A 12,453-nucleotide genomic window follows, 5' to 3' on the forward strand; every position below is an offset into this window, starting at 1 on the left:
GTGTCTTATTAATTTTGATCTGCCATTCTATTTACCTATGTTCACTTTGTTGGTTTCGACAAAACTTCAAACTTTACCGTTATTCGAGGATTTAATTTGAAGTTTTCAATATTTTAAAATTCTCAAGACAAAATTTACAGATTTGATTGACTGTGAAAATAATTCTGTGTCGTTTTATGAAGTTCATGACAATGCCGAGAAGACGACAAGCTGACATAAGTCCACGAAGTCAAACAAATGTGCGACGAACTACCGAAGGTGCAAATCGCGATGATTTATTTCAAGGGTAATTCGGATACGGAAGTTGATCAGCGTTGTGCTCATAATCAACATCATAATCGAATGAATAATTGAAGCGAGACATTGGACGGTATGAATAAAACTGAGTAGATACTCATATTCGAAGTACGAAGTACCTACTTCACTATTACTCTCATATACCTGAGCATCTACCCGATGTACTGTGTATCTACTTGCAAACATTGTATCTCCCCGGACACAAATTGAACATTTACACGTTTTGTGAGCATTTAATCTAAAAATGAGCATCGGCGTGGCAAATGACTATTTGTCCTTATAAATGATAAATTAAATGTAATATATTTTTTTTCCTTAAGAATATAGATTTAACAAAGTTAGTTGAGTTACAAAAGTCTCTTTTGCTCCACGTTGGCCACCAACGAGCGATTTTCATGATTTTTGTGAAACTTTGCTGGTTTTGAATTTGAATTTTCTGTCCTCGATAGTTGATGCTCAGCAAGAACCACGGGAAGGTCTGGAGCAGATCTCGCTAGGAAAGGAGAGGGCTAGGAATTGTTAATGAGGGATAGAACGTTATACAATACAATACAACGGAAATACAATACAGGTACCTACAATCTAGCTACAATACAGAATACACTACAGATACAGATACAATTCAGTTACAATACAAATGCAAAGTTAGTACCCAATACACCACCGGAAGAAATTGCACCAAAAATTGAGAATGTTGCAAAATGAAAACCAAAGCAAGCACACCGATGGAACTCGGGACGAAATCTATTGGTCGCAGCGCTCACACGCCCAAGGGAGAACGCAGCCGCATAAATCCAAGGTCGTCTTACCTCATTCTCAAAGAACGATGCAACCCAGCGTCTAAGGGCCAAAAGAACCCCCCCAAGCCAAAGCGTCTGACGACATGGAGAATTCAGTCTCGGAACCAAAGAATGCACTGTTGCAAAATTAAAACCCAAGCAAATGCACCGTGAAAACAAAGCATTTGCACCACTGGAGCTAAATTGGCAAGACCCAAGTTAAGTTAGTAACACATACAATATACAGTACAAAATGCTTCAATTACAAAAGTTACAATATACAAATTTCTCCACGTTTGCCAACAAAGAGCGATGTCTCTGCTCGCTCGTTGCTGTTGCCCAGCAAGAACCAAACAATACGAGGAGGTCTGGAGTGCGTCTTGCCATTAAAAGAGAGGACTAGGGTTTGATAGCATGTGTGAAGGACACCGTATTTTGTAAATTTGGACGCCGTAGTTTAAAAATGATGCATACGGTATTTTGTGAATTATGAACGCTGCACTTTGTATATTCCAAAGCCGTACTTTATCAATCCTGAATGCATGTTATTAACAACATATTTAAAAAAAAAACGGGCATTTTTGGAAAAATATCCACTTTCCTTCGTGTTCATAACACGTAACACAAAACATTTTCGCTAATATTTATTAACAATAAATTAGAAATTCGCGAACACGTGCCACTTTTAAGCCAAAACGGAGCTCCAGTGTTGCCGCTACCAGACCGGAATCAAAACTAAACACAGAGGATGGAAAAATTGACCTTTTATCAGGTAGCTCACGTGACAGTGACGTCATCGTACGTCACGATGAGATTGCAAAAATTATTTTTCATATTTTAGATTAGAAATTGTACATTTTCGGGGTTAATTTAACAATGTTTAAACAAACTAATTAGTTTTTGCTAACCTCGTCTTCTTAGGAAGATGGATTTCGGTTTAATTATCATATATTGATAGTTATCATATTTGAACATTATGAATTCTATTAATTATGTTTAAATTTTATTTAATTATATCGCGAAAATGTATAGCTTTGACCCACGAACTTCAATCATTTCGAAAATTTATCCAAAATGTAAAGATTGTCGACCAAACGAATCACGGAATCCGATAAATTAAAACTGAAGTCGTACTTACCCTGTTTTCGGTCTTTTTCGGAAAAATATTTATTTTCGTCCGTGTTCACAGCACTAACACAACAAATTTTCCTTAATATGCATTAATAATAAAATTGAAATTCGCTAAAACGCTCCACTTTTACACCAAAATGACGCGGCGATCTTGCCGCCATCAAACAGAAATTAATACTGAACACAAAGGACCGTAAAACGTGACCTTTATACAGGTAGCTCACGTGACATTGACGTCATCGTACGTCACCATGAGACTGCAAAAATTATTTTTCATGTTTTGGCCAGGAAAATGCACATTTTCGGAGATAATTTAACATTGTTTAAACAAATTAATTTGTTTTTAATAATTTCAGGTTTGTAGGAAAATGAGTTTCGGTTTAATTATCGTATATTGATGCTTATCATATTTAAACATTATAAATGATATTAATTATGTTTAAAATTTATTTATTTATATCGTGAAAATGTATAGCTTTGATCAAGCGATTTCAATCGTTTCGAAAATGTCCCCGAAATTTAAACAAAGTCGAGTGAACGAATCACGGAATCCGATAAATTAAAACTGAAGTCGTACTTACCCTGTTTTCCGTCTTTTTCGGAAAAATATCCATTTCGTTCGTGTTCACAGCACTAACACAACATATTTTCCGTAATATGTATTAATAATAAACTAGAAATTCACTAAAACGTTCCACTTTTACGCCAAAATGAAGCGACGATCTTGCCGCCATCGAACAGAAATTAATACTGAACACAAAGGACCGAAAAACGTGACGTTTATACAGGTAGCTCAGGTGACAGTGGACGTCATCGTACGTCACGATGAGATTGCAAAAATTATTTTTCATATTTTGGCCGGGAAAATGCACATTTTCGGGGATAATTTAACATTGTTTAAACAAATTGATTTGTTTTTAATAACTTCGGGCTTGTAGGATAACGAGTTTCGGCTTAATTATCGTATATTGATGCTTATCATATTTAAACATTATAAATGATATTAATTATGTTTAAAATTTATTTATTTATATCGTGAAAATGTATAGCTTTGATCAACCGATTTCAATCGTTTAGAAAATTTTCCCAAAATTTAAACATAGTCGACCGAACGAATCACGGAATCCGATAAATTAAAACTGAACTCGAACTTACACTGTTTTCGGTCCTTTTCAGAAAAATATCCATTTTCGTTCGTGTTCACAGTACTAATACAACACATTTTCACTAATATTTAAATATATAAATTAGAAATTCGTGAAAAGAGCCCTACTTTTAAGCCAAAACGGACTCTGATGTTGCTACCACCAAACCAAAATCAAAAGTAAACGGAGAGGACCGAAAAATATGACCTTTTATCAGGTAGCTCACGTGACAGTGACGTCAACGTACGTCACGATGAGATTGCAAAAATTATTTTTCATATTTTAGATCAGAAATTGTACATTTTCGGGGTTAATTTAACAATGTTTAAACAAACTAATTTGTTTTTGCTAACCTCGTGTTCTTAGGAAAATGGTTTTCGGTTTAATTATCATATATTAATAGTTATCATATTTAAACATTATGAATTATATTAATTATGTTTAAATTTTATTTAATTATACCGCGAAAATGTATAGCTTTGACCCACCAACTTCAATCGTTTCGAAAATTTTTCCAAAACTTAAACATATTTCATATTTTGGCCGGGAAAATGCACATTTTCGGGGATAATTTAATAATGTTTAAACAAATTGATTTGTTTTTAATAATTTCGGGCTTTTAGGACAACGATTTTCGGTTTAATTATCATATATATTTATGCTTATCATATTTAAACATTATAAGTGATATTAATTATGTTTAAAATTTATTAATTTATATCATGCAAATGTATAGTTTTGATCAACCGACTTCAATCGTTTCGAAAATTTTCCCAAAATTTAAACATTGTCGAGTGAAGGAATCACGGAATCCGATAAATTAAAACTGAAGTCGTAAGATAATTAGCTTTTATTTATGCATAAATTGTGCAGTGCGTTCTTTCTAACACTGACCATAGAGATTCCCAACTCAAGGTGTCTACCCCATATTAACTGATATTTTGGTGACTCGATTTTTGCCTTGATGGTTGAACACTGTTACTGTTTTCCGTTTTTGTTGTATCGAGATACTACTTGAGCATCAACTGTTACCTACTGAAGTATTAGCATCATCTAGAAAAACTAGAAATATTTTGATTTGATATTCGAGTAGATACTTCGTATTTCGAGTATGAGCATCTACTGAGTTTTATTTATATCAACCATTGTCAAAAATTTGATCGAACGTTGTTTGGACAGAACTTCCTTCGCACCAAAAGTATAATGAAACATATTCAGCATTTTCGAGTTGAGTCTTTTCTTCACACAATTTTGTGATGACCTAATCAACATTTACGATCAACACGTATACCATCTTGGATTGGTGCAGTGTAATACTAAAAATAACTGTATTGTATTCCCAAAATTATCTGCGAAAATCGAGTGATCCGTTCCATCAATTTTTTGGGGGGAATAAGTAAATATTCTTAACAATTTACCATGCTTACAATAACTTTAAAACGTCTGCAAGATCTCAAAGAAGTAATTTCTTCAACTCTTGAGTTATTCTCTAAAATAAATTGACTGATCCACATATTTTTGGAGTCACTGTAAAAACAAATCTAAAAAATATGAATGCAATGATAAATTACGAAAATATATCGATGATATTTGGCACATTTTAGATAGGATTTATTCGGCAAAATCTTGAGATGACGTCATCAAGTTTTTGGGCTTGATAAACAGATATATTTTGATTAAAAACCTACCATGTCAAGCAGAAACTTCAAAACGTCTGCTATATTTCAAAATTCAGTTTTGCAATTCTTGATTCAATCAATAAAATAAATTGACTCAGTGATTAATTTTTTTGAGACACCTCCTCTAAGCAAAACTAAAAAATATGAGTGGAATGATAAATCACAAGTATAGTCTCATCCTATTTTGGACATTTTAAATAGGATTCATTTGGCAAAATTTTCGGCTGACGTCATCAATTTTTTGGAGGGAATAAGTAAATATATTTTGAAAAAAATATATGTATTATGCTTATTATATGTTTAAAACATCTGCAAGATTTCAACGCATTCGGTTTTGAAGATTCAAAATTAAATTGTGGGTGAAACGAAGTTCACGGGGTCAGCTAGTTAAATTATATGTTGTAGTTGGTTTTTTTGTCAGAAGGTGAAACGACTGATTCCTAATCGAATTCCTGAATATTTAACTAATATAATAAATAACTATACAGCGATTGTCCCATTGTCTGGACTACTTTAACTCTGACGGTGGTTCCCCATTTAAACAGTCGCGCGGTGCTATTCGCAAGTCTCAGTCACCGCTTCTAGGCTTGTTCTGGAAAACCCAGCGCAACATCCGCTTCCATGCTTTTCTCTGGCCGACGTCACCGACAATGAGTCATCATCGCCGTACATACTAGAACCCTTAGGTGTCGTACTGGGACGGCGTACGCGTTTATTTCGTAACAATATAATTGTATAAAGGCCATTTGACGATAATGGTTAATTTCATGTTAAATTGTGCAAATTATGCACTGATATGGTTTATTTGCACTATATCATAAAGTTTATATTTTTTTTGTTATTGTGTTATTGCTTTTTAATATTCAAATAGTGGCCTACTAAGCAGCTTTAGATGTAAGATATTATTCTATAAACCATCTGAAAACTTTAGAAACTCATTTTAATCTGTTTCTTTCTTAATGCCAATATGGTTTAAAACTCAGATTTCTTAGAAGCTTTATAGTTATCTAAAGCCAATTGTGCAATCATTTCCATAAAGTTGTTTATTCAATACTTTTGAATGCTAAAATTGTGATAAACAAAAATTATCATTCTTTCAACATTTTACGAGATATCTGCAACATAAACTGGTGTTATAAATTGGCCCACAACTTAAAAAACCACATTTGTCTACATATCTGTCGATATTCGCAACAACATGTCAGATAACAGTCAAATTGTAGAGTTTTTTAGAAATCAAACAATTTTTATAACCGGAGGAAACGGCCTTGTTGGCAAACTGATCCTCGAGAAACTGCTACGAACATGCTGGGATCTGAAAAAGATTTACCTTTTAATTCGTCCTAAAAAAGGCAAAAGTCCGGAGCAACGTTTCAGCGAGCTTTTCACTAATCCAGTATGTACTAAGTTCTTTTATAATAAATTAACAGTTATTATTTCAAGTGTTTCGAGAGCATCAAAGGGAAGAATTTCAAAAGCAAGGTCATGTTAATTAGTGGCGATTGCAATCAACCCGGTCTAGGACTAGATCCCGAAGATGCCTATATTTTGAAAAAAGAAACGACGTGCATTTTTCACATTGCTGCCAACGTCAACTTTTTGCAGACGATAAAAGAAGCCAGTTATAATGTCAGTTGCACTAAAGATATGATCAAGTTGGCTAAAGAGATGGAAAATTTGAAAGTAAGATCAGTGTTGTAAACATTGTATAATTAAAAACATTTCCAGGTTTTTGTCTACGTGTCTACAGCCTATTCGAATTGCTTCAATAGTCACATTCGCGAAGAAATTTACAAACCACCTATTAAAGCAGAAGCGTTTCTCGATTTAGTCAATTCTTGTAACGAAGACGATTTGGAAAACACACTTTTGTCGTGAGTATTGAAAATGGAAGGTCCTACGTGGAGCGGTTACATGTTTTTTCCAGTTACCTTAAAAACTTTCCAAACAATTATCTGTTCTCGAAGTGTTTATCAGAAGATTTGATTAAAAGTTCAACCACGGGGATATCAACAGCAATCATTCGACCAGCAATAAGTAATTTCGTCGCGTGGTCAAAGCTCAACTAATAATGTCTCTTTTAGTTACGAATACCATTAAAGAACCCATTCCAGGATATACTGACAACTACTACGGTGTCATTGGTGTTGTGGCTGGAGTTGGAATGGGGATCATTCGATGTTTTTACTCAAAAAAAGGAAAGCGGCTGGATTTGGTTCCAGCGGATGTTGTCAGTAATTGTATTTTGGCGGCAACATGGAAAACAGCAAATTCTAAATCTCTCACTGTGTACAACTGTGTCGGCAAAAAAATGTTACTTGGTAAGTAAAACATTCTCCGGTTTTCCTCATTTATTTTTTGCAAAGAAAAATTAATCAATTTGATGGCCCCGCTCTACGAGGAGTTTCCATCTACGAAGTACTTGTGGTACTGGGGTTTTACACTGACCGAAAGTAAATTTCTTTACAATGTATCTTCCTTGTGGTACTTGTCACTGGCCCACGTCGTCGATTTCCTTTTCGTCCTGTTTGGAAAATCATATAAGTATTTTTTTCGCAAAATTTATTATCATTTATTGACTTGTATACTTTCAGGATAGCTACTAAATTGAGTAAGATACATAAATCCCTGAATGTGCTGCCATATTTTAGTTCACGCGAGTGGACATTCGACGAAAACAATTTTATGAATTTGTGGTTAAAAATGGGTGACACAGATAGAAGGATGTTTCCGTTTCATTCCAAAACAATACCCTGGCATCAGTACTTATTCGATTGTGCTTTAGGTATAAGGCTTTACTTATTACAAGATCCAATTAGTACTCTCCCCGAAGGAAAAGCAAAACTTAAAAAACTACGTGGTCTTCATTACGCATTTGTTGGATTTATTATAGGTATTATGTTCCTTACGTATTTGTCGTACCTTTGCTAGGAAGATTATTTTAATGTTACAACAATGAATTTTCCTTAAGTTATATGTTATTATGTACCTCTGTGGTTGAAAATATATTTGAAAGTCGTGGGTGTCCTTACTTAGTAATTAAAAAGCAAACGCTACAAAGTTTTGTTGTATACAATAGTGGTAATCGTAAAATGCTCCTTTGAATCGGACATGATTCTACGACAACTGGTTGCAAACAACTGATCGCAGCACAATTGGTCGCACGCGACAATTGATCGCACGTGAATTTATCGCAGCGTCAATTGATCGCCACTTAAAATTCATCGGGAAGTATTTTCTTTTATTAAAACTAAATATTTTGTATTCTGAATTTTAAGTTGCAATAAATTTAGCAGTCAGGTAAGGTGTAAATATCGAATTAAAAACAATTTGAATATAGTTTGAGTTGCACTTTAAAAATTAAAAAATACTAGGGTAAACACCTTGTTACATAAGATTTTTTATTAATAAATTATCATTTTGGTTATTTTTTTAAAGAGATTGTTGCTATTTATGTCGTTGCTTATTTTAGCTATTATACAGGCTGTTATTGAAAGGTACGTACAACAAAATGGACAGTTCTTCGCGAAGTCTAAGAAGTCAGAAAAACTTATTTTGTGTTATCAAAATTATAAGGGGAAAACTAACCCTTATCCAACCTTTTTAGACGCTACTGAAGGTTAAATAGGTAAAATTAATTTATTTTAGTAAATCCTAGCAACTGTAACAATAAAACTTTTGTCAAGACTAAATGTTACTATAGAAACGAAACATGATCTTTTTATCAGAGGCGTACAAGGAATTTGGACATAAATTTTAATAATTTTTATCTCTAAAAGGAAAACACTTTTACTTGAACTTTTTTTAACTTTTAGCACCTATACTTCGAGACCAGTTGCCGATTTTATTTTGTACGTACCTTTCAATAACAGGCTGTATTATATAGGAACTAGCTTCATTATACTAAGTACTCAACATAAAAAAGTGATTATTTTTCTCCACTAGATTTATTATGCAATTATTTAAAAAATCATATTTTCAACAACCTTTAAATTTTAACACATTTTGATACAGTCTATTGATATTGTCTATTCTTGTCTTTATACATATCACCAAACAATAAAATTTATGAAGTAATAGTACATCTAGAGTATCCATATGTAGCGAATGTAAATTCCACTGGACGGATATAATACTGTTACGATTGACAGGCGAATAATTAATCGGGCGTAGGTAAAAACTCAACAATTTATTTCTTTAACTGGTATTTACACGACAAACTGCGATTACGTACAAAACAACTTTGCAACTTAAATGCACTCCACTCTTGACCGAATAATGGATGAATCATTTCCGAAGATGGCGAGATACAGACGAAAATAAGAGGAATAGCAGCAGCAGAAAAAGGGAAAGGAGTCGAGGCAAAAGTAGGGTACAAAAAGATGATATGGGCAGGAGAAGTCTGGCATTGGGACACTAAATTAGACAAATTAGTGAAAGCACCGTCGCACCCCAAAGAAAACCCAAAAAACTAACAGAGGAAGAAACCACACACCGGAAAACAATGACGACGTATGCAAAGCTCATGGATGACCCGATAGGAATTACGAAGAGAAAGAGAAACCCGAAAATTAGAATAGGAACATGGAATGTTCGAGGAACATATAGCGAAGGAAAACTCAAACAAATAGTCCAAGAATTACAAAGGTATAATATAGATGTAGCAGCTATACAAGAGACGAAACAAAAAGGCAAATTCATCACTGAAATAGACAACTACATATTATTTAATAGCGGAATTCATGGTGAAGAAGAGCCTGAAAGGAGCAGTAATTACCTTCAAACCAATCTCAGAAACAATGAGCTATATAAGATTGATAAGTAAGTACAGGAAAATCAGCCTACTGAATATACATGCACCGACTGAAGAGAAAGATCTAGAAGTAAAGACAGAATATTACGAAGAACTAGAAAGAGAATATGTGAAAATACCAAAGCATGACATTAAAATGGTTATAGGAGACGCCAACGCAATGATAGGTAAAGAGAATTGCTACAGGCCAACAATCGGGAAAGAAAGCAAACACCAAAAAACGAATCAAAATGGAGAAAAACTGATAGAGTTTGCAGAAGAAAATAAAATGGTAGTCAAAAGCACATTCTTTGCGCAGAACGAGATCTACAAAGGCACATGTATGTCGCCTGACGGAAAAACGGTCAACCAAATAGACCACATACTGGTAGAAAGGAGAGATGCCCAACTAATAACCAGTTTAAGAAGCTACAGGGGAGCAGAAGCGAATTCAGACCACTTTCTAGTAAGAGCAGACCTCAAACAAGAAATACCGAAGAAAAATGAAGGAAAGAAGACGCAACGTGATATAAATGTAAACAAACTTAAGAAAGCTGAAGTACAACAGGAAAACGAACAAAAGATGAATGAGAGAATAAGATCAACAGAGCAAGACATACCTATAGAAGAGAGGTGGGAAGAACTACAAGAGAACATATGGAAGACCTCGGAAGAAGTACTACGGTTCGTCAAAAAACACAACAAAAATAGAAACGAATGGTTTGACGAGGAATGTAGAAAACCAGTAGAAGCGGGGAGGTCAGCCAGACAGAAATATCTAAAATCAAAAAATGAGAAGAACCAAGACACAAGAATGAAATAAGGAACTTCTACCGGGACGTGAAAAAAGAGAAAAGAGGCTATCAACCACGAGTAATATATTGTAAAGACAAGGATGGCAACCTGATAGGAGACGAACAAGCAAGAATAAAACGATGGGCAGAATACTTTGAAGAACTGCTAAACGAACAGGATACACAGCAAGATACGAACGAAAGAGTGAACGACTCGGATGACCCAGATGAAACAATAGAAATTGACGAAGGAGAGATCAGAGAAACACTAAGGCAGATGAAAAACAACAAAAGTCCTGGTAGAAACGGAATAAAGGGCGAGATGCTAAAGTACGGAGGAGAAGCAGTAGCATCAGAGATACATCGACTAGTGCTAGAATGTTGGAAGGAAGGAAAAATGCCAGAACAATGGAGTGAAGCAGTACTTTGCCCGATATTTAAAAAAGGCGATATTACGAAATGCGAAAATTATCGAGGAATAGCGCTGCTAGACGTAACGTATAAGGTAATGGGCACTTGCATCAACCGAAGACTAAAGCAGCATATGGAAAAAATAGTAGGAGAATATCAAGCAGGGTTTAGGAAAAATAGATCTACTGTAGACCAGATATTTATATTGAAGCAACTACAAGAAGTACATTACGAACAGGGAATCAACTTATATCTGCTGTTCATAAACTTTAAAGAAGCCTATGACACGGTTACCAGGAAAGAACTGTCAGAAGCCATGAAAGAACTGGGAGTCCCAAGAAAACTAATAAAACTGACAAAGATGACCCTGCAGAGCACCAGAAACAGAGTCAGGATAAATGGTCTGTTGTCAGAACCATTCCAAGTAAGAACAGGACTCCGGCAAGGAGATCCAATATCAACTACCTTGTTCTTCAATCTAGTACTCGAAGTAATAATAAGGAGAAATGGCATCCACACGAAAAAAGACACCAAAATATAGCCTTTGCAGATGACGTGACATGTATAACGAGAACAGAAGCAGAAATGAAGAAAATGACAAAAAATCTAATCAGAGAAGCGAAACGAATGGGTTTAGCGATCAACCAAGAGAAAACGAAGTTTATGAAGATGGAAACAAAACAAACCCCAGCAAAGCCACTGAAAGTAACTACAGAAGAAGGAACAACATACGAATTCGAAGAAGTAAATAGGTTCAAATATCTAGGAGTAGTAATTACAAACAAAAACGAAATGAACGAAGAGATAGAAGAACGGATTTCGAAAGCAAACAAGAGTGTAGGAAGATTAAACAGATTTCTGAGGAGTAAGAATGTAACACGACGAACAAAGAAACAAGTATATAAGACAATAGTAAGACCTACAGTCCTGTACGCTAGTGAAACATGGACGCTAACGAACGAAAAGGAACAGAAGTTGGAAGTATGGGAACGCAAGATACTACGAAAGATATATGGAGGTATAAAAGAACTAGACCAATGGAGAAGAAGAACAAACCGAGAGATCGAGGAAATATACGGAGAACCAACAATCACGAAGATAATCAGAGCACAGAGACTAAGATGGCTAGGCCACGTCGGAAGAACACCAGAGGAAAGGACAATTGGGAAAGTATTAGACCGCCTAAAAGGAGGAAAGAAAAAGAGAGGAAGGCCAAAACTGAAATGGATAGACGATGTTCGAAAAGATCTTCAAAATTTAGGCATTGAAGATTGGAGATCCAAAGCAGCCGACAGGAACAAATGGAAAATTATTGTAAAAAAAGTCCAGGGCCTTTAAGGCCTGCAGAGCTGAATTATATACAGGGTGCCGCATCCAAGTCTGGATATAGGGAATTAACATGGGAATTGTATATTTTTCAAATCG

At 34.8% G+C, this 12,453-nt stretch overlaps 1 protein-coding gene across 1 annotated transcript; it reads left to right on the top strand.

Annotated features, from left to right (window-relative positions):
- The first annotated feature begins 6,009 nt into the window (after positions 1-6,009).
- LOC135129634 (fatty acyl-CoA reductase wat-like) lies at positions 6,010-8,021 on the top strand. Its single transcript, XM_064056849.1, has 7 exons — positions 6,010-6,427; positions 6,475-6,714; positions 6,760-6,905; positions 6,959-7,068; positions 7,116-7,352; positions 7,398-7,575; positions 7,626-8,021. Exons 1-7 carry the CDS (start codon positions 6,230-6,232, stop codon positions 7,960-7,962), a joined length of 1,446 nt encoding a protein of 481 aa, XP_063912919.1. The 5' UTR covers positions 6,010-6,229; the 3' UTR covers positions 7,963-8,021.
- Positions 8,022-12,453: the final 4,432 nt, after the last annotated feature.

This window comes from Zophobas morio, unplaced genomic scaffold (assembly GCF_036711695.1).
Source record: "Zophobas morio isolate AGI-343-1 ecotype UQ-CSIRO unplaced genomic scaffold, CSIRO_AGI_Zmor_V1 ptg000016l, whole genome shotgun sequence".
Classification (NCBI taxonomy): domain Eukaryota; kingdom Metazoa; phylum Arthropoda; class Insecta; order Coleoptera; family Tenebrionidae; genus Zophobas; species Zophobas morio.